The following is a 23687-nucleotide window of genomic DNA, read 5'->3' on the forward strand; positions in this document are numbered from 1 at the left end:
CCCGGCAGGAGTTTAGAATTTTACAATTTGAGGCCTGGTTGGAGACTTCGGCCGGGGCTAGTTGCCACGTTACCAGCAAAGCCGTGCCGCCAAGCGATTTAGCGTTCCGGTACGATGCCGTGTAGAAACCAAAGGAGTGTATGGGTTTAATGAAACTGCCATACCCCTTCCAGGTTAGCCCACTTCCATCTTAGAGTGCATCATCACTTACCATCAGGTGAGATTGCAATCAAGGGCTAACTTATATTATCTGAATTTTTTAAAAACTAACTAGTTGAAAAAGTTGTTTTTTAAATGTTTTATTAAATCTATGTATATTTATGTGCATTCCATTGTATTCAAAAGTTTTTATTAAACCGAGAATTTATGTAGGTATCTTTTTCCGCTTTGCTATTTTCGTAACGCAAAATATGACTATCACATATCACACCATATAATATCATCTATCATTCACCCAGCGACTTGTTAATATATTCCGGCAATATATCATAGGCTTGTACCTAATAATGATTTATGGTACGGGCCACTGAATTCGCTAAGGTATTGTGGCAGTCGAATGTAGGTGGGTAATGAGATAGGGGCACGGGGGCCGTAAATACCTACGTAGCGCTGAATTCAACATAATAGGCAACCTTTATTATGAAAGAAATGTTCCTCTTCTCCAACACTATTCATCAGATTTTCACTTTTACATGGGGCTTATCAGACGTATACTTACAAACTATGTAAAAATAAAATTGAAACTAAAACCCGACTGCGATCGTCATAATAAACGCTGAAATTTTATAGTAAAATTGTTTTTCTGTCGCTTGGTATGTTTTAATGTTGTAGTACATTTATATTTATGAACTCAGAATTTTCTCCTCTTTCATTTGACATCCCACTCGATACAATAGCAAAAAACTGGAGACTCCCTACTTTTTTAACGTAAGATCTGTAAGATCAATTTTTTTCGTATAAAATGTAGCCTATGTCACCTGGACCTTTACGACGAATCAATTGACGCCTCATTCATCAAAATCGGCTCAGTAGTTTAGGCGCTATGGTGGAACACACAGAATCTGGATACAAACATACATACATACATAGACTGCTAAAATCATAATCCTTCCTTTTGGCTTTGCCGCAGTCGGATAAAAAAGAATTGAGTAATGGAGTAACATTAAAACATGAACAAATCGAGTCGTATACGGTCTAACTTGGCTAGGCAGCGTTCGGGAAGCTTCGAGATATTTTTTCGGCCAAAATTTCTCAATATTTAAAAACAATATGTTGGTATCAGGTGGTGGCGGCGGCAGCGGAGGAGGTGGTAGCGGCGGGGGATTCTCGGAAGTATACGCAGGTGACTCGAGCGCGGAGTCTGGCCCCGGCTCACTCTCTCCCCGCACTCACCACGAGCACAGCTAGCGCCAAGGCAAACCAACAACCAAATAAATATCACCTGAAGGCCCCTGGAAACATTGGCCAAGCGTGTTGGACTAATTGGTGCCAACGTGTACTTAGCCACCCAAACCAGTATTAGTAAACGTTGGCACATCTCATTGGTCTAAAACATTGGTGTAGTAGAATATTAGTCTAATATTGTTTTGGAGAAATTGAGATAATATTATGCTCCGTTTCGGAAACAGGTATACCTAAAGAGAAAGATTTTCAGAAGTGTACATAGAGTCTTTAAGAATTCAGAACTGGGATTACTCGTTATATTTCCAATTGGAAGGTTTATAGCTGTCAAGTTTAATATATCTAAAAGACTCAATACGAATCAGTCCAAATTCTGAATTCATGGTTAATTTACGGAAAACAATAAATTAACCTTTGATGATAAACTTCAAAGGTTTGTTTCAAACGACGACGATAAATGTCAATAATGGCGAAGAAATTTTTGAAAACAGTAATAAATAATTAATTAAAGTTCGAAACACTGTGGAAACGAAACGACCATATTATCTCAGAACTAAATCGAAAATTCGAAATAAATAGTAAGATTAAAATGTCTATAAATAGATTAAAGCTCGAGTAGTTCCAGCGATTAAAAAAGAGGTCGAGAAAGTTTTATCAAAAGGCATTTGCCAGGACTTTCACCGGAACCATTTCTCCGGAATTATTGAAGCTCATTAAAAGGAATAGACGTTTAATAAGGAACACTATTATACACAGAATATTTGTTAAAATACCTATTTAGAACTCAAAGGAAAACGAAAAATTACGCTTTAGTTACTGCCATTTTGTAATAACATAAACTAGTCTCCATAAGGATTTTTTTGTATACAATAAAAATAATTATCACATACCTACTCCGTATCTATAGCATAATTTAAAGGACAATGTTGCCATTTGTAATCAAAAGTTTTTGAATAATTGTCTCATGTCGTGAATAGTAATAGCCGTAATCTACGTTTACACAAGCATATTTAGGTACTTTTGGAATATACTAAAACAAAAAAACTGCGAAGGTACAAAATGAAGAGAAAGCTAATATTACGTGGATGTTTATATTTGAACATGGATATTTATGTAATATTAATAGATCTAAAAAGTAGTAGATTTACAGCCGAAATTGATATTCAATCTGTCTATAATCTGTCGATAAATGACTTACCAACGTTGTTCATTGTCATAAAAGACAATTTTTCTTAAATTACAACGCTAGTTAAGTAACTTATCGATCAAATTACAGAATTAGAATTAACTTACTTGGATACTATATTTTGAAATTGGGAAAATTTTGTACTCTGACCTAAGTATGAATTAATGTAAACGTAGACATTTTTCTAGTCGATTATTACATTGTGAGGATAGTTAACTGTAAATAAATATTAGTCAGACTGACGTTATACTTTTGAATGGAGCTTAAATTTGTAAATAAATATGTAGATATCATTAAAACTCTAGTCAATTTTTATTGAATGTTTATGACAATATAATTGTATGGTGTAAATATTGAATCTATGTGAGAATTTGTTTATTGTAATATAAATCATTTATCTCAATTGGCTTTTTATTCATCATCATCATCCTTTAAGCATAGGTAATAGTATAATTTCTGAACTTCTTCCTTTTTTTACAGCATCATTAAAGGAAAAATTCATTGATAAAATTCATCAAATACTCGTGGCATTTCTATCGCAGCTATAGGCACCAGTGGGTGATAAGTAAAGTTTATCAGTCGTCTATTTAATCATTTTCTTATACTTATTATACTAATATTCATAAGTCTTTAAATTTCATCATCGGAATATCTTTTACGTCCGGTAAGTATGCTCACCGAGAACTCTTTCAATTTATGTTATGCTAACAATTTGAATCAGATTTTCTCTCTTTAAGTAAGTATCTATTTTCATCGAGAGAATATTCTTGCAATTTTTTAAATTTTCTAGCTAATATCTACCTGATGTTATCTAATAAGATCATCAAGGTATGATCTTATTTATTTATTGTGATTTCTCGCTACATTTATAATAATAAATTTAAGGTTACTTTTTTAAAATTTATTTACACCAACAACTTCCATACAATTATGACTATAAAATATTCAAATTCACTGCAGTATGGTTGTCCATTACAGGTGCACTTATGAAAGAAAATAACCTACGGCATGCACTAACTTAAAGTACCTAATTAATACCAACAACTTTTTTTTGAAAAACACAGAAAGTAGGTACAACATTTTACTATCGACTTTTACACTATTTAACTAAAACCAAGTAAGTACCAACTTATAGAAGCAAAATTTAAAAAAAAACATCAATAATAAAAAGTACTGAGTGAGTAAAAAAGAAAAAAATAATAACTATTAAAGTCCAAAATATCCACGATCAATGGTCACCGAAGTGACTAAAAAGCTTAAAATGTTTCACATTAATTTTTATTCAATGTTTATGGCAAAAACTTCAAAATATCTCCATTAGTACGTAAAGATTAAACCTACGTCAATAGGTTTCCCGTTGGAATATTTCATAATCCGCTGATCCAGTGGTCACTCTAGGGAGGTAGGAGTTAAGCCCCACTCTTTCAGGGGGGAGTCCATTTAACCACGTCCCCCTTAGGGAGGTTCGATACACGTTTATTCAGGAAAAATCCCCTCGCAAAAAAGGAAACACCACGAGCATTCGAAGCGGATCGAAAATTAATTATCGCTTTGAAAAAGCGTTAGGTATTTCGCGTTTAGTTTTTCAGTCCTTGCCTTTTGTTCCATGAAACGAGGCCATTGTGGGATCGGTTTTCAATTTTCAACTACCCACTACAATTCCATAGTTCAAATACAAAAACTCATCTAAAACTCAAAAATCAAACAACTTTAGTTTCTCTTGTATTTTAGGTTTTTTTAAACTATTTTGCTTGTTTGAAAGATTTTTTTCTTACTTAGGGGTGCAGACTTTAAACAGACCACCTTTACAACATGGTCCGATAATTACTAAAATTGAACTCAAAATACTTAGCTACTATTTTGAGAACATTCAAATTCAAATTCAAAATATTTTTATTCAATTAGACTTTTACAAGTTCTTTTGAATCGTTAAGAGCATCTACCACTGGTTCGGAATGCCTTTCCAACCGAGAAGAACCAGCAGGAAACTCGGCGGTTGCTCTTTTCAAAGATTTGATATACAATATTTTATTCGTGTTTAATATACCTATTATACTAAATCACATCGATATCAGCTAATCAATTATACCTGCCAGGTGCCAGGTATGCCTACCTATAAATAAAGTCCAGATGACCATAAATTAGCACTTGTCATCTAATTAAAATCTCACGTCTCACAATGCAATCATCATCACTTTATGGTAAGTGACGATATTCCAATCTAAAAAGAAAGCGGGCTAACCTGAAAGGATTATTTACCTATTACCCCTATTACCTACCCCCAATCGGTTAATTTAGTACCTTTATAACATCACTTGGCGGCCTTTCGCTCCTCATTATCCGATGAGTAGTAACTAACACGGCAGAAGGATACATTCATCACGCCCGCGACTTCCGCGTGGTGGTGGAGGTTTTATAAAAATCCCACGGAAACTCTGTTTTCCGGGGAAAAAAATCCGTCCCCAAGATGCAAACCATTTCTGTACCAAATAGATTATGCCCGGAGCTTGTCTTTCCAGGTGAATTCAGGTTTTTTAAAATACCCTTTAATTTTCCGGGACAAAATAATTTTTGTCCCGGAAAGCCGTCTTAAGGATGTAAGCTATATCTGTACCCAACTGGTTTAACGGACGGGCCTTGAAAAGCTAGCAGACAGACATACACATTTTCGCATTTAAGTACCTGTATTACATGGGTTTTGTTTTCGGCACTGTCTAGAATAATCACGCAAATAAGGACCGGACTCAAGAGCCAGAATTACACACATTGCAATTGACATACGCAATTCACATAATTGAGAGCACTTTTAGGGCTTCAATTGATTTTGAACGTTCCTAACGAGCTATTCGAGTACAAAGTGTGAAGTTGACTGCTATTGTAAACGGGTTTACGGGATTCTACTTGACCGACATCCAGCTTCCATTCCAATCTTTGATGGAGGTGGTTCGAATTAAGTATATTATAGCATACCTATAAATCTAATTCAGAAGCTAAGTTAGATTTATAGTTAGATATTACTCTTAATAACTAACGATATTAATAACTATAATGATACATTCTTAGTTATAATTACTACTATTTCGATGACCATTCTGGCTCAGCGGTCAGCGCTGTAATCTTAGATAATACTGTCGGAGGTGCCGGGTTTAATTCCCATCTGGGTCTATTTGGGAATCAATCACCGGCTCACTACTTACAGAGAAGAGGACAGTTCCCATTCCCAAGATTAGTGTTGGAAGGGAGAATTGCAGGCAAAAGAGCTCAAGGTCCGTAGTCCACCATGCTGGCCAATTAATTGCGAAGATTTTGAGAAAATAATGGAAAAGTCTCAGGCTTGGGGGTTTTCTCACGATGTTTTCCTTCACCGTTAAAGCAAGTATAACTCCTAAAAGTGAACGGGATCGAACGCCATCTACTAAATACCAACACCTCTGGGAAGTTCCAGGTTTAATGCCCATCTGGATCAATTTAGGAATTTGATTCAGATCAAGTGTGGTAAGAAAATTCGGACGTGAATAGCTAGCCAAAGCTGTTTAGGTTAAAATGAATGAATGAATTTTGGCATTGAGACTCGAATCGTAGAAGCCGACTATTAAACTGGCATAGGTACTCTTTAGTCCAAGATAGAACATAATGATAAAATAATTTAGTCAATTAAATAGTAATAGAATAGGTTAGATAATTTGATGAAAAACTGCCCAATAACTTCGTCTCGTGAAAGAAAAGAAACAGTTTGTGGTACCGATACTGAAGGGAACTTAAACCTAATACAATTTCAAACCAAAATCGACCCGATGTTGAACCAGTCATGTTTTCTTAGGTACTTACCATGTGCTATTTTGATCTCTTTCAATGTGAGAATTGGCTTCATTACGCCCGATACGACGTCATGAAGATACCTAACTTGCTATTCAATATCTTTGCAAATCTTTGCAAGAAATACCTTGGATAATTAATTTAATGTTATGCTGACGTATTGTTTAACTGTCTGTCTGTTACGACATTCAATATTATATCTATCTGTGCCATTAAATAAGTAGGTACAGATCGATACATTTAAAAGAAAACTCACGATATTCAACAAAATCTTGAATATTACGTAGGTACCAACTACCTACCTACCTATTTGAATTAGAACGTTTATTTTAGAAGCTTACAAATTTCGCTGATGAGAAAGGTTTCATAATTATACGGTCGTTGAGTTCGTTTGGGATTATTAGAGCTTTAAAATTTCATTAAATTCAATATGCAAATCACCCGCTATTCACTCAAGTTCGCAAATTTATTGAAATAGACGAATGACGTTTATGATTTAAGTTCTAATTATTCTAAGCTTATATAATAAGGATGTCTTTTCGTTAAGGATAACAGAAAGTCTGATACGGCCAGAAAATATTTTATTTTCGTAAATATTTATATACGACGGTTAACAATTTCTGTCTACAGTTCCAATGCCTACAACAAATTTAATATTAAAGCTCGCGTGTAGTAAAGCATTGAGTGCACTCTATATTATAGCTGCGTTGCATGTATCGTTGTCTGTAACGGTGAGGTGACTATCTACAGTAGCCTTCACCCTGAAGGAACAACCTAAATGCCTCCGCAATCTTACTGGGCTGTTCCTCCAACACCATGCCACAGTCTGAAATACTCAACCACGAAGTCTTAGCGGGTTCTAATCGACCGTTAAATGTTACTGTATCATCCACGTGCGGAGAAAGCGCGCCAGTCACGTTTAACACTGGCACCTTTATCGTGTTGCTCTCCCTTGCGATTCCCAAGTCAGAACGGCGTATGTATGAGTCTATGAACATAGACAGATTTACAGGGTTAACGTGGGAAAAGCACTCCTTGTACACGTGAGCTAGGTCGTGATTCCGTTCGTCGGTGCTGCGCCCGAAATGGTGCCACATCAAGTAGTCGAGGGCTCCTTGAGTCATCCCGCTGGATCGCAGCTGTCTCGTATTAATTTTCTGATACAGCCATTCAGTCCAACCAGCCTGAGTGGACGTGCAATTAATGAGTACTAAAGCGTCAACTTTTTGAGGATTTACAATAGCATAGCGAGCTAAAATATTAGCTCCAGCACCAACCCCGAACCCGATGAAAGATCTAATACCAAAGTGTCCAAGGACAAAGTCTATTTGAGAGGCCAAGGCATCCATTGAGGGGTACGAGAAATCCTCGGGCAAAGTCGGTGCCCCTTCCTCTTGGCCCGGGGCATTGATGTGGTAAATGCAAAATTGATCCAAAATTGACCTCATATCAATGAAATTGAAGAATGCCTGGAAGTTTGCGGCATAATTGAGTCCGAGGTCATGGTATGTTATTATCGCGCGCTTATTCCGGTCCCCTCGGACGGCCACCAGTATGTCTCCACGCGACGTCCTCACCCTCTCCTCCACGCATGCGCCGTCGCTCTGTAACCGCCTCTCGGATGGATAATGTAGCTGAACGCTCTTCAAATCATCTTCTAGATTATCAGAAGACATCATATTTAACAGAGCAATGTTTTCGTGTATCGTCGTTGGCATTATTATTCTCGTTATATATCTTTTAACCGCTTGCAATTCTATATAGGTACTTAACTCTTCGCTCACAAGGTTATCTCCAGAATGGGCAGGTACAGATATTATACAAATACGTCTGTTTATTTTACACTGTATTATTTCTCACCGTGGCTTGATTAGCGTTGATTATCGTAATCCAATGCACGGTGCTATTATTTCTATGGCTCTGTTCATGACTGACGCACACCACACACGTACTTATTTGTTCGATATTATGATCACTCGTTACTGTAATATCACAAAATACATTTATTTAGCTGCGGTCGTAAGATTTTAGAGCAAATATCGCAGGAAATGGTCAATAAGCGCGGACCGGGCGAGTGTAAGCCCCAACCTGTGATCGTTTCGGCACTAATCGGCAGTTTCCGTCGCACTTCGTGAAGCTGCTCAGATGAATAACAACTGGTTTGTACGAATTTCACGGCACTGGGACTCACCGCGCATGCGAAACGGAACGAGTCGATTTTTAATAGTTTATAGAGTACAAACTTATAGTAGGTAGTTGTAGCTACCTGTATCATTAGCATTACGTAAAACTCAGTAGTCAGTAGGTACACTAGGTAGTGGTTCAAACTAGATATAATGAAATTAGCGACAGGTCTGTCTGGTAGGTACTGCAGGTTAGTGATTAGTTGACTGTCAAGGAATATTAGTAGATAGATACCTACTTAGGTGAGTAAGAAAATAACAAAGAGGCAGGTTTATTGTCTCCCCTTTCGATACAAGATTGAAACATTCCTGTGCGGACAAAACGGTTGTTTTTAAACCTTGGACTCGTTAGTCGTAGCCTTGACAGATCTTATGACTCCAAAGATTGCCAAAGACCAGCGAAATCAATAGCCCAATATGAGGGTCATCGACAATTGTTATATAAGTAGATATCATTACATACCAACCACCAACCTTTTCTATGTGTTGTAATTTACTTTTCTGTAATGTGTCATAATATAGTCTGCCTATATTTTTACTGAAGCAAAAGATCTGGAAATCTGATATAGGTAGGAGTAAATGCGATAATATCGTACAACAATTCGTTTGTCGATCTCCCTAGCACCAAAATGTGCGCTGTGGGATAAGTAGAAGGACCCGGGTTCGAATCCCGGCACTGTCAATTTATCTTCCGTTCCCATGAACGCTACGGCTAGTTACAATACAATCCCAACGGCAAAGAAGAACGATTTAGCGTTCCGGTGCGATCATCCGTGTGGATTTACCTTTTAACAATAATAAAACCCCTTGTTTTCTCAGGATAAAAAGTATACTTTGTTAATCTCTCCAAAGTATATAGGTAGTTACGTGATTTTCGTTGTAATCGGTTGAGTAGACAGTTGAGGCATAAAGAATTAACAAACAAATAAATGTACAGAAAGTCAGATTTATAATATAAGTACGAAGGCAAGCAGTAGATTAGTTAAAGCCTTCATTAAACCTATGAAGTTCAACTAAAATTCAATCCCAAAATAACAATCAGCTGTATAAACTCAAGTCACGTAGAGCATCAATGGAGCGCTCAATTGACTTCGGTATCCTCTAACATTAGTTTTATAGGTTTTCTTTTACTCGATTTGTTTTTCTCAAGAAATTCCAAGTTGCTAAGGAAACGACGTTTTTATAGCAAGCTTAGTTTTTTTAAAGATTGTAAAAAATAGTAAGTTTCACAGGATATTAGATACTTTATTCACATTAATATTCACCCATAAAAGGCGCAAGAAGCAATTTTTAACCGACTTCAAAAAAAGGAGGAGGTTCTCAATTCTGTTTTTTTTAATCCTATTAAAGACCTATCATTTTTAGGGTTCCGTACCTCAAAAGGAAAAACGGAACCCTTATAGGATCACTTCGTTGTCTGTCTGTCTGTCTGTCTGCCTGTCTGTCTGTCTGTCTGTCCGTCTGTCCGTCGCGTCTGTCAAGAAACCTATAGGGTACTTCCCGTTAACCTAGAATCATGAAATTTGGCAGATAGGTAGGTCTTATAGCACAAGTACAGGAATAAAACTGAAAACCGCGAATTTGTGGTTACATCATTAAAAAATAATTTAAAACGTGTTTCAATATTCAAAGTAAGATAACTATACCAAGTGGGGTATCATATGAAAGGGCTTTACCTGTACATTCTGAAACAGATTTTTATTTATTTTTATGTATTATAGTTTTTGATTTATCGTGCAAAATGTTGAAAAATACCCGAGTACGGAACCCTCAGTGCGCGAGTCTGACTCGCACTTGGCCGGTTTTCAATACATCATGTTTAACTTAATCATTACACTAACTTCCATTGTAGAGAAGAAAGTATCCGCTAAGAACCATTTCAGTATCAACTGTGTTGAAGCTGGGCGAGCCAAGGGGGTTCAACAGAACGAGTTCTTATCTAAAAAAACTGGACGTATGCCATTGTACAAGATTAATCTTTGTTACGACAGTTGTAAAGGAAACCATTTTTATAGCCTTTTCTACGTTTGTTATTCAGACGTATATAATCCTTTGTCCTTCGAGACAGAATCAAGCGACTGCGTTGAAAGATATAAAATGGATATTGTGAAATATCTACAGGATATAAAAGCTTTCTTAAATCAAAGCTTTTGAATAAGTTTTTTCCCAGGAACCTTCAGTATTAGAATAAACTTCTAGTTAGTTCTGTAAAGTCGTAAGTTGGATTTTTGACTACAAATTCTTCCAAACCAATAGGATTAAGATTTTTTTAGAAAAATGCACAAAAGGAAAGAATACTAAGTGATACCTCTAGGTACTTTTAAAAATTCTAGATTGACTCATTTTAGACATTGCTTTGTAAAGTATGGAATGATGATATTTTTATCCTGCTTTTCAAGACATTTTTTTATATATTGCATGATACTATTTTTGTTAGTACCTAGGTAGGTAGTTATTTTAATTTCTAGCTGTAGGTACCGTATTTTAATCATAAAATATCTTGATTATAAGCGAAATATTCGCTGAATTACACACTAATTCTAATGTCCACAGCAATGAAAGCGTTTCGGTAAACTGCGGTGTGACATCCCCACAGTCGTATTACAGCGGATAAGCTCACGATTGGTTGCCCAAATGAGCCTATAACGATAAAGCTTGCATTTACAACGAAAAAGCTATACTGTACCTTTGTATTTTTGTATGTTTGTATTGAATAGGCTCAAAAACTACTGGACCGATTTCAAAATTTCTTTTACCATTACTTAGAGGGATTCTTCCGAATCCGTATAGGCTATATTTTATCCCGGAAAATAGATAGGATTTTTCGTGGTAGTGTCCACCCGTGCGAAGCCGGGGCGGGTCGCTAGTTTTAAATAAATTATAAATAAATTTTACTTCAGGCACAAGTCAACCCATAACAAACAAAAAAACAACACAAAAAAAAACAATAAATGATGCAGATACTATAGTAGATTAATTTAAAACAAATACAGGAAAAGAAAATACAGAAAAAACATAAAAACTTTTTAAAGACAATTTTTTTTTTTTTAAATACAAATACAGAAAAAGGCCTCATGTTTAGTGGCATAGTGTGATTTCTCAACAAGGTTCCTCAGTTCGATTTCCTGATACCTACACTGCCTGACTACACAATATGTATCTATCTATTAGGGGAAAGGAATATTTCTATACAAAAACTATCAAAATGTGAAATTTATTTCTCTACTAAGGACAATTACCTACTGTTAAAAGATAATAACAAGTGTAAATTAAAAATTTATAACACCCCCGACAAGTGAAGGTTACAGTAACTAGAAAAGAGCTGATAACTTTCAAACGGCTGAATCGATTTTCTTGGATTATAGCTAAGAACACTCTCGATTAAGCCACCTTTCAAACAAAAAAACTAAATTAAAATCGGTTCATTCGTTTAGGCGCTACGATGCCATAGACAGATACACAGATACACAGAGACACAGATACACACGTCAAACTTATAACACCCCTTTTTTTGGGTCGGGGGTTAAAAAAGCTACCGTATGATCGCCATTAATAGCGATTAAAATGCTTTAAATAAGTCGAAAAGCTTTACAAAAAATGGTATAGAAATCTTTACTTATAATAAATTTATAATATAATTAGTGCCTACATATTTCAGTTTCTGCCTCATATATTATGGGTTAGCACAGGTGAGGTCTATTTTATTTTCGCAGCTTAGCCTATCTACTTGAGTTAAGCTGCGAAAATCCTACGTAATCTAAATAGACTCTTTGTCGTATAAACATTTTATAATTAATCTTTTGATAGTAATAATATCTGAATTTACTTGCATCAGATTAAGTATTATACATAGGTATAAATGTATGGTTTATAATTTATAATAAAGCAATCAAAATTACCACCAATATCTGATGTATTCAGATATTACTTATTTACTAGCCGTTTCGGCGATTTCATCCACCACATATAGTTCCGGAGTATTGGCGTCACTCAGAAAAGCAGGTATTATTTAAATATTTTTATTGAATTATTGGAATGTTCTCTCCAAAACCAACACAAAAAACCCAAGTTCAATGTGTAAGGTTATCCGAGAGTTATAATCTAAACAAACTAATGCCAAAATAAGTAATTTAATTAGAGCGTGATTGCTATCACAACATCTAATTATCCAGTTCGCAATCCAAATACCGAAAATATGCGATATCGCTCCGAATCTCAGAAGGAGACTAAACTAAAACCTTCGAAACACCCGTATTTATGCAAGTTCAATCTTGTTGGCCTCCTAGCAACAGATTGTATGACATCGAATGAGCGAAATATCGATTTTATCAAACTACCTGCATTAGATAAATTAATAATTTTATATTATTTTGACAACTCAAATCAATTTTTAAAAATAACCTTACAGTTCGGCCGTCCTGAATTTAACACGTCCTCGTGTTTCTAATCAATCTTGTCATGTCAGTCGCGGGCTTCCTTGCCCTAAGTCAAATCCAAATCATGGGCTATCCTGCCCTCCATCAAATCATTAAAACCTACACTTGAACTCCCGAACTCTCAGTTTTAATATCCAGTCAACAATAAATCCAAACGACTAACTTCTCATTCGATGTATACAAAATCTGAACCACTTAATACAAATTACTTTCCACTTCACAAAAGACTAAATTCTTTAAAAAAAACTTAAAATTTTAATCACCGAATCAAACTCAATAAAATTTTTAATCAAATGTGGGTTGTTTACAAAAAGATACCAAAGTGAAATTAAGGCAACGTGAGACACATCCCGCTTCTGAATTATTGGCGTTACTCAGAAAAGCAGGTATTATTTAAATATTTTTATTGAATTATTGGAATGTTCTCTCCAAAACCAACACAAAAAACCCAAGTTCAATGTGTAAGGTTATCCGAGAGTTATAATCTAAACAAACTAATGCCAAAATAAGTAATTTAATTAGAGCGTGATTGCTATCACAACATCTAATTATCCAGTTCGCAATCCAAATACCGAAAATATGCGATATCGCTCCGAATCTCAGAAGGAGACTAAACTAAAACCTTCGAAACACCCGTATTTATGCAAGTTCAATCTTGTTGGACTCCTAGCAACAGATTGTATGACATCGAATGAGCGAAATATCGATTTTATCAAACTACCTGCATTAGATAAATTAATAATTTTATATTATTTTGACAACTCAAATCAATTATTAAAAATAACCTTACAGGAGATTAACCCCTACATATACGAACTCACAAACTGACAAATTTTTATGTTATTATAGATTTATAATAATGTGGGGATGGCAAAAGCATGGCCTTCCATCATGGCCTTCCATAGAATTTTAAATTAACTACCTACCTATACTTAATTGTTGTATGACATGCAATATCATTTCACAGTGACAATTATAATATGTACTATTATTCCTTTGTTTTTGAATCAAAAAGGATTAATTGATGATAATTCAAAACGAAAAGGCTGAAAAAAATGGAATCCATTTTATTATTTGTTGTATTTCTATTCTTAAGGGTACGTAGTTAAATTAGTGGTCAATATACTTATCTAAGATGTTTATGAGTGTGTTATATGTGTGCTTGCAGATTATATAACTATACCTACACATAGGTAAGTCACAATCTATACGTACCGACCACGCCGATTTTACCTACGGCGCAGGGTGTGCGGATGATTTTTCATCCCACAGCTCCTATTACTTTATCCACGGAAAGAAATTCGTATAGGCCTCTCTCTGTTACGTTATCCCATACAAATGACAGAGACGGAAATCGCAGTGGGCGTTAACCCTTTTGAGTCACCAACCAATCACAAACGGAACTATGTTGTCGAATTGAATTTCGAATGTTTTTTGAAAACGTTTTCGAATTAAATTTCGAATGTGTTTTGAAAATATGTTTGTACACCAACCAGTCTATCATAATTTTATCTATAAGCCAAGCCAGTCTTCAAATCAGTCAAGACCAAGACCAAGTTATAGATATCTGCAATGTAAAAGCAACTTGGAAAAGTAAAATTCCTATGAATATTATTTTTAAGTGGCACATACACTGCCCCAAAGGATTTTACATGAAATTACAATTACCTAGCCCGATTATAAGCTAATTATCCATAATAACACATACTTACGTCATGTGTGTTTACAAAATTTATGTTTTCCCTACGGTAAATATACTAAACACGCAGGTGTGCCCACAAAATTATTATTATACGCACTTTAGAATCCTATAGGTAATATTATAAGTGACAAAGTGTGTCTGTTTGTCTGTTTATCTATCTGCTATAGCTTTTCACGGCCTATCCGTTTAATTCATTAAACATCCGATTTTCAGTCATTAAGTATCTCCTTTTATTATAAGACTGTCAGTAAGTTTTCCACTCTAAGTATATTATATGGTTATTAAAGTTCAGTTCTTTTTTAATTTAAGTTTTTTATGTAATAAAATTTTAGCTTTTAGAGTCAGCAAAATCAGATCTAAGCGTTCTGACACCAGAAATTATTTGCTCAGAGGGGGACAACAATACGTTGGGAAGACCGGATTACTCTATGATAAGGTAGGAATTATTTTCTTCGTCGTATAATCATCAACCGATTGTCGTTCATTGCTGGACATATTAAATGACTTGTAAGGACTTGCACACGTACCACGGTCAGACCTTAACATTACTTTTTATTTTAGTTATAAGTGCAAACCTATCTTGCAATTTAAAAAAAGCTTTTAAAATACCATGCGCATCCTGTGGTTCTTGTAGCCTATCGTAAAGAGACCGACTTTATCTTCTAGAATCCTATCGGAATCACACACTGATATGCATATAAAATGGTCCGTGAGGTGGAGTCCGTTAACAGTAACAACACAGCGGTTTACTATCATAACATGGAAGTCAGTTCGCGATCTCGAAAAGAAATTAAATGGACCTCAATTGGAACCACTTCTATTTGTTCTCAAGAATGACGAGGTTTGTTATCAGTGATCTAAATCTTCTTCATTTAAATCCATCGCCAATTTACTACTGAACATACTCTGCAAGGTGTCCTCTCAGAATGAGAATACGTGGCTTTAGTCCACTAAAGCTCCGGCTGGCCAAGTGCGGATTGACAAAGGTGTGAACCTTTGAAAACATTATGGAGAACTCTCAGACAAGAAGGTTCGCGAGGTTTGCCTTCACCGTTAAAGCAAGTGATTTTAATCTACACAGCTCCAAGAAGCACACAGCTCAAAGAAGTTAGAGGTGCGATTCGGGGATCGGACCTTGGACCTTCTAAATAAGAGGCCAATATCGGAATTTAGGGTCTGTTAGTGTTACAATTTACTAGTTCATGAAGAATTTGTTGGTGTTGACTATGCCTACAAGTTTAAGTAAACTTGGCAAATTACATTGAAACCCATAAACGCTTCGCGGTTTTCTAAAGGGGGAAATTATTAAGTTTCATACTACAGCTACGTCTAGTAGCTAGTATATCATTTAACTATTTTTTAATACTAGCTTTTACTTTTCAGCTGATTAGTGGAGTGAACTATATTCTGAACTTAACAGCGATTGTTTCTGATGAAATCATTACTAAATCTTTTTCAATAAAGTACTACAAGTATAACCAGGATGCAACAGAGTCGACGAATGATGCCTTTTCCATGATGTTATTAGGGGGACGGACTACATGTGCAGATGTAGATTTTGCAATCGAAGCCGATGTTAGGACTTGCTCGTCTACACAGGATTATTACGTAAGCATAAAATAGTGCAAAATAATACGGATGGAAGGATCTGGAATCACTCTGCATTATACTTAAGTAAGATTATTATAACTAGGAAGAAAACCCATTATATGTATAAATTTTTTCAGTTTTCTTGGGAAGTCTACAGCACAACATCCGCTTATTATGTTAATGTATCGAATATAATTGGGTCCAACCTGGAAATGCCTCGGTATACTTTAAAGCCTGGTTTTTATGACGTGAATTGCCAACTTAGGAATGAGAGTAATGACATTTTATTAAAAGAGGTAGGTATTTACTATTTACGAATAGATGTAATTCTACTATAGGTATCCTGCATAATTATTGTGAGTAACGGAAGCAGGTTGTTATGTCCAGCGGAGACCTGGTGCAACCGTTGTATCTTGTAACTTGTATATAAATATAGAAATTTCAATAGCGCGATTGAGGTTAAAGACTCTGTGGCGACATCTAGTATGTGGTCTCACAAGCATTCTGTATGTGGAGACCGCTGCAGTGTATCTACATTTGTTATTATTTCAATTTTCTACTTTATTTCACATTATCCTATTAATTAGTCAAGTTAATTCATGAAATGAAATAGTTTATATGTTTGTTTTATTTGTTTGATTACAATAATTAGCTGATATCCACGTCTTGGTCCGCCTGGGTTTATTTTCAAAATCTCGTGGGATCTTTTTGATTTTTCGGAATAAAAATTACTCATGTTATGTGATTCAAGCTTTGAGCTGGCAGACACATTTGCATTATAATATTAGTAATGTCTCCCACGCAGCTAATCTCATAGAGATAATATTGTGTATCAAATCTTTGAAAAGAGCAACCGCCGAGTTTCTTGCTGGTTCTTCTCGGTAGGAAAGGCATTCCGAACCAGTGGTAGATACTTTTGACGATTCAAAAGAACTTGTAAAAGTCTAATTGAATAAAAATATTTTGAATTTGAATTTGAATTGAATTTGAATTAATTATGTCTACCTATCAATCATGAGTTTCAGGTAAAAGTTCCAATTCATGTGCACAGTTGTGGATTGGATGTATTTTTGAGCGTAGACCATCTTGTAATATCCACAGACAATGCTTTTACTATTGAGTCTGTAGTTATAAACCACGATTACGAAGATTATCCTGTACAGGTACGCAAAATTGCTATTACTTATTTCCTTATAAGTAATGAAATTATTACTTATTATAATATACCTACGTATCAGCGTTTACAACACCGCAATGAAAGGTAGCACTGAAATATTATACTAAGTTAGGGATTTCCCGTGCCTTCGCGTGTATACCTTACTTACAGGTGATTTTTTAAAATCCCTTTAAAACCCATTAGTTTCTCCAAGATAAAAAAGTTCCTGAAGTCAGTCTTCAGCATGCAAGCTGTCTCCATTGAATACCTAAGAATAGTATTATTGGTATCTCAGAGTCTTTTATAATAGATCACTTTAGGGTTTGAGCCATGCAAAAGTAACGACAGACTGACACACTTTTTATGATATAAATTTATTATTACTTTACTTCTAAGTAAAAAAATTGTAGTAAAATTATTGAGTATCATGTATCTTAAGCAAAAATATTTCTTAAAAATTGAAGGACAGTATGATTTTGATTCATTATTTTTGTACCTACTTATTTTCAGTATGACTGGAAATGTCTTAACAACTTAGGAGAATCCTGTGACTTCATTGATAATAGTCATGATAATAGTTTCAACTTTTCGTCTGGGATTCCAAAGATAGGCGAGTAAGTACCAATCAACTTACTAACTGCAGCGAAGGTCGCACGTGCTTTGCATGTGTTTTCGTATGGAATTAATCGTGCGATCACTTAATAACACGAAGGCGTCTACATACGATTAACTCGCAATTCAGTTGTGAGCGTTCCCAATTCCCATAGTAGGTACCTCTTGAAGGGTCGGAAGCGTTCGTGACTTTTCATGACCAAATGTATGAAAATTGATGAAATGAATTTGTATGAAATATGAAAAACGCATGCAACGTGAGCGCGGTCTAATCTCGACAATAATGATAAAATAATAATTTAAACCACATATTGCCGCTTTATTAACCCCTGACCCAAAAAGAGGGGTGTTATAAGTTTGACGTGTGTATCTGTGGATCTGTGTATATGTCTGTGGCATCGTAGCTCCTAAACTAGTGAACTGATTTTAATTTAGTTTTTTTGGTTTTAAAGGTGGCTTGATCGAGAGTGTGTTTAGCTTTAATCCAAAAAACAGCTCTTTTCTAGTTATTGTAACCTTCACTTGTCAGGGGTGTTATAAATTTTAATTTCCACTGGTTTGTCAGGTATTTAATAACTCTGATTGTGGTTGCATCAAACCAATCAGCTAATGCAAGTGCAACTATAGACGTCATGGAACCGAATTTGCCAATTCTCCAGGTGATTGTTTTTTATCCTATCAACAGAAAGATAAAATTTAAGTTGAAAACAATTCTTGGAAGCCACTTGTTGGATTTTATTTTCTTTGAACTGGTTCATATATTCGACGCGCGGTTCCGCTGCAGTTCAGTTCAAGTGCGTGGGCACCTTCAAAGGTATGGTAGGTAATAGATACCTAACTACGTATGTTTTTTAACAATTTTTTTTTTTACTTTAAAAGAATATTATGCCTCTCTTACAATTTTGATTTCAGATTGAACCTGTAAATCGTGTAATAAATCAGGGCAGCAGTACTACACTTTTAGGAAAAGCGTTCCATGTAGCGCCATCTTGCAGTGTGACCTGGTATTTTGCCGCTGAAGGGTTCCTGAATACATCAGAACTGGTAGGTAACAACGATATGATAATATTATAGTCGTTTAATTATTTTATATTTTATCAACAAATGCCATATACATAAATATTGGTTTATAATAAAAACATTAATTGTCTCATAAAACCTATATCCACTTACAGCACGGTGTAGCAATATCGGATACACACACAGTATTTTCTCTAGAAGAAAGCTTTCTCAGCGAACTGGCTGACTTCAGCAATGATACTACATCCGTGGAGATTGAAGTCGACATAACCTCGGCCGGGCGAGCGCGCTTCCTCGTCGAATGCAACTGCACTTATAGTGCTAATTGCGAAAGTATAGATCTAACAGCAACTTACGCTGAACTTTACTTTCAGCTGAACGAAACTCCGAAAGTTGAGGATTTGATGGTAACACATGAAATTAAACCTTTTACCAACTCTCTGTAGATTTTACGATTTGTTTAATTCAAATAGAGTTTAAATAAAACAGGTTAATGTGAAATACTAGAGCTCCAACCCGGCTTCGCACGGACACAATATGCTAATAAAGATAATCAAAAAATCTTTACCTAATACAAACCTTGTTCTGACAATTACGAAAAAAACAAAGTGATCGAGTCATTTTCAAGTAATGATCATTCATAGGTACCTACACGCGTAATAAAGTAAAGTTAAATTAATCTGAAACCTGAATAGTTCAACAGTCAGGGATCGGACTGAAATTCATAAGGTCGTAGAGAAGGCATGGTTCAAACCCCACCCGTTGCAAGTATTGTGTACTGACCTAATCCTAGCATAATCTTTGCCTACCTTAAAATAGAAGGAAAAAGCGATTACAGTAATGCGTAGCTAAATCAAGCTGAAACACAAAAAATAATTGTTAGATGTTGTTAGACAATTTATTTCAAAAGTTTTGATCCGAGATTTTATTGCCCTATATGATATCTTCCTACAAGAAAAAACATAAGCAATTGAAGATTTTCTTTTACTAAATAATATAAAGTGGAACTAAAACCTTTTTTCCTTTCAACTTTTAGTTACTTACAAGTTACTTTTTTCAGGTGTCACCTGAGACGGGTTCGGCTTTAGAGACTTTGTTCCAAATCAGATCCCGAGCGAAGGACTTTGATAGACCTTTGCGATACTCATTCTATTGCGCTATCGGACCGAACGTAACCCTTTTACTGGGATCCTATTTAGAGTACGATACGGTTGAGACATTCCTGCCTTTTATTGGTAGGTATTTCACGTAATTTGTCCAACCCGACATACATTTCAAGAATTTTGTAATAAGTAAATTGTGAAAGGGCAAAATCTAAATTGGATTTTGGTAAAAACTCCTGTAGTTTGATTCGGATAGGCAATAGGCACTATCATAAAAAAAGAGACCGAATCCATACTCTCTCTTCGGTTATTTTTTCAGCGCTCATCACTGAGCTGATTTTGAAAAAATTTGGTACAGCTTGCATTTAAGAGACGGGTAGGTACTAGGTAGGTAACTATACTTAGGCTACTTTCTATCCCGAAAGAGCTCTCACGTGATTTAAAAAAACTTAATCCACGCGGACTTGAGTCGTCTATCATCTCAATAAAATTAACTATTTACTATTTAGTAAAAGCAAATACGGTAGGAGACACTATTGTTGGAGATTTTCTCAACCTTTCAGATGGTGTAACTTTAATTTGGGTAGAGGTATGCGATGCGCTTGGTGCTTGCTCGAAAAGCGAAACGAGCAGCATTCAAGTGCGACCAAGCAGCGGAAAAACGTTTGACTCTCTTATTGAATACGCCCGCGCTTTTATCAGGAGATGTGAGATCACACGTTTCATGCATGTTGCCATAACTGCTGCTATTAGTTACACGGTAATTATGATTTTTTTATGGAAGTAACTGGTATCATAATAATAGGGGTGCAAAATTAAAAGCATTACATGTAAGGTAATTACTAAAAACTAATCCTCTTCTTCGTGACCTTATCCAACGCTACGTGGGGTTGGCATATAGAATGTCTTCTTCTTCCACTGTCTTCTGTCATCCGTCAACTAAAATCCGTCAATTAAAAACTAATCTATAGTGCAAAATAAATAATAATAATCGGTGGTGGCTTAGTGGTTAAGCCGTCAGCCTCCTAGTCGGGGGAGGTCTGGGGTTCGAGACCAAGCACGCACCTCTAACTTTTCGGAACTAATGTTTTAAGTAATTAAATTTCACTTGTTTTAACGGTGAAGGAAAATATTGTGAGGAAACCTGCATGCCTGAATGTTCTTCATACTGTTCTTAAGAGGTGTCTCTCCGTCACTCGCTCCATACAAACGTCGTCCTACGTCATAGTTCGTCTCTCATTGGAATTCTAACCAATCATACTCAATGGAATTTTGTAGAAAAGTTCCGGAAACTAATATCTATGCCTGTGGTTGTCGAGATTTCCGTTAAAATATTTGGTTTCAAAGTTACGCGGTCTTAAAAATTCACATTCAAATCTTTGAGCCCCTGTAATTTTAAAACTACATATTTCTAGAAAAATCTAAAACACCACAGGCACAGATATTAGTTTCTAGAATATGTCTGCAAAACATGGACTTTGGTTGCTTAATATTCAAATGAAATTGGGACTACGATTGTATGAAGTAAGTGACGGAGAGAGCCCTGTTAAAAGGTGTGTGAAGTCTATCAATCCACACTTGGCCAGCGCGGTAGATATACTATGGCCAATTTCCCATTCTGAGAGGAGACCAGTGCCATGATGTAAAATGATAATTTGTTTGTCCGCAGAATGCTGGTCAGCTGGAACTAGCGGGCTTATTTATGAGAACAGTGCTTGAATCGCTGCCAGCCTTACATTCCGGTTGCTCGTTACCGCAGCATCGATATGCCGGCATTTTGGGCCAGCTCGCCGCCGCAGGGTTCGACGTTACCCCTTTATTGGCCTGATTTCAAATAAAACCCTAGCTATATTGCACCTACTTTTACGACTAGGTATCCCAAAACGCGCACCCAAACACAGGTACCACACCGGTTCACAGGATACAAACTTGAATAAGTTACGAATAATGTAAGGCAACTTCTACGAGCGACAAATAGACGAGGGCTTCCTTAAACTAGCTTAATTTTTGTGACTATGCTTGTTCACAGAACTAAATGAAACCTACCTTATCTAATGACCTAATGTTAATCGTACTAACGAAACCTTAGTTGTTATATCTCTCGGAAGGATCTAGAATTTTAAAGGAAGGAAGCTAGAAAAAAAGAAGGAAAAAAAAGGAAAAGGAAGGAAAGAAGGAAAGGAAAGAAGGATGGAAAGGGTTCATGAACCTTGGAATGAGGATTAAGACTCAGAGAGTGATGTCACATTCTGGGCGTCAATCCGTTGCTTCGTTGTGCATAAACACCACAAAAAACCGTACCAATGGCGCTTAAAATCTCGTTTTAAAGATTTTCTTCATTTAAATACATATTACCTTTACAAAACGCAATATTTAAATAAAGAAAAGTTTCCTCAGCAAATATCATAAATAAACGCTAAAGTACAGATACTTACATACCTGCTGTCGATAGAAAAATGAAACGAATAGGTATACGAGTGCTTGTTAGGAATACACCTTTCACGAAAACATTTTCTATATGGCGCATTCCATTGTGCAATTTATAAACATACAGCGATTTCAAAAATACACTTATTAGTATTTTTCATTTTTCTTTTGTTTATTTTTTTGAGCCGACCGGCGACCCCAATTAACATGGCAAGAGGCTAGCTCTATATATACTTTTGTTTATTTTTTTAATAAGAGTAAAAAAAACTGCAACGAACGAGGTTTGAACTTTGAACCACTGCACTGGTTCTAACTGTTACCTTTTCAGATTTCAGTCCGCTAATCGACGGTGAAGCTTTGGAAATTATATTTGCCTATTTTATCAAGGTCAGTTACTTAGCTTTTACACCCGAGTTTACCCACATCTATTTATATTGCGATTATGTTGCGTATGATGTATTTGCCTGTATATACTATTTAAATGCATTGTTTGTAATAAATTTATTAAATCACGGACTGAATTTGCTGCAGCTAAGTATAGATAATCATAGACTAACAGACAGCAAAGATGTTTTACGACTTATTCTTGTTAGGACACAATAATAAAGTGATATTCAGCTCGCACAGCACTGCGGCCTAAAATTTAATAAATACCTCTCTATTGCCTAAACTCTTATCTCTCTTTGTCTCTCTCACATATTTTAAGAGATAAGAGGTATGCAAGTGCCTTCGAAGGGGCGCCCGCAAGCATACTTCTCGAGTCACGTGACCAAGAGAGCTCATCTGATGATAAATTATTATTAGCTTTAAGTGCACCCTGTAGTACCTAACTATAGAACGTAAGACCACGTAAGACCACCCGATACAAAACGGTTTATATCTCATACCTTGAACCTAGCTAACTGTAGCGTGCAGCTCTTCCTCTCTTAACGAGCCAACATTCGATCAAAGAAAACAACTTCTCTATTGGTTGGTACATCTCGTATAAATCAAGCCATATATCCCCTATTATTCATAGAAAAATATTGAAATAAATTATATACATATTTTCAATG

General features: G+C 35.7%; 3 protein-coding genes across 3 annotated transcripts in view; 2 read left to right on the top strand and 1 right to left on the bottom strand.

Moving 5' to 3' along the window:
- LOC123875154 (Down syndrome cell adhesion molecule-like protein Dscam2) overlaps positions 1-2985 on the top strand; it is a 106816-nt gene extending 103831 nt beyond the window's left edge. The window contains exon 35 of the mRNA XM_045920835.1: positions 1283-2985. Coding sequence (XP_045776791.1) covers positions 1283-1407 — 125 coding nt within the window. The 3' untranslated portion in view covers positions 1408-2985. The remainder of the gene's footprint in view (positions 1-1282) is intronic.
- A 3984-nt stretch (positions 2986-6969) lies between these two features.
- Positions 6970-8221, bottom strand: LOC123875160 (protein NDRG3-like). Its single transcript, XM_045920847.1, has one exon. The coding sequence runs from the start codon at positions 8119-8121 to the stop codon at positions 7144-7146; it is 978 nt and encodes a 325-aa protein (XP_045776803.1). The 5' UTR covers positions 8122-8221; the 3' UTR covers positions 6970-7143.
- Positions 8222-14737: 6516 nt separating this feature from the next.
- On the top strand, positions 14738-22057 carry LOC123875305. Its single transcript, XM_045921056.1, has 13 exons — positions 14738-14770; positions 15057-15160; positions 15391-15565; positions 16108-16332; positions 16452-16610; positions 17340-17477; positions 17981-18084; positions 18648-18741; positions 18995-19126; positions 19258-19509; positions 20163-20341; positions 20769-20965; positions 21875-22057. Exons 1-12 carry the CDS (start codon positions 14738-14740, stop codon positions 20872-20874), a joined length of 1701 nt encoding a protein of 566 aa, XP_045777012.1. The 3' UTR covers positions 20875-20965; positions 21875-22057.
- Positions 22058-23687: the final 1630 nt, after the last annotated feature.

The sequence above is a fragment of the Maniola jurtina genome, chromosome 19, assembly GCF_905333055.1.
Source record: "Maniola jurtina chromosome 19, ilManJurt1.1, whole genome shotgun sequence".
Lineage (NCBI taxonomy): Eukaryota > Metazoa > Arthropoda > Insecta > Lepidoptera > Nymphalidae > Maniola > Maniola jurtina.

Excerpts from the sequence above, each read along its gene's own strand:
- LOC123875160 (XM_045920847.1), bottom strand. The coding sequence starts at position 8,121 with ATGCCAACGACGATACACGAAAACATTGCTCTGTTAAATATGATGTCT.
- LOC123875305 (XM_045921056.1), top strand. The coding sequence starts at position 14,738 with ATGTGTGTTTACAAAATTTATGTTTTCCCTACG. Across the intron at positions 18,742-18,994 it reads CGAATTTGCCAATTCTCCAG|ATTGAACCTGTAAATCGTGT; the intron begins GTGATTGTTTTT and ends TTTTGATTTCAG. Across the intron at positions 20,342-20,768 it reads TTCCTGCCTTTTATTGGTAG|ATGGTGTAACTTTAATTTGG; the intron begins GTATTTCACGTA and ends TCAACCTTTCAG.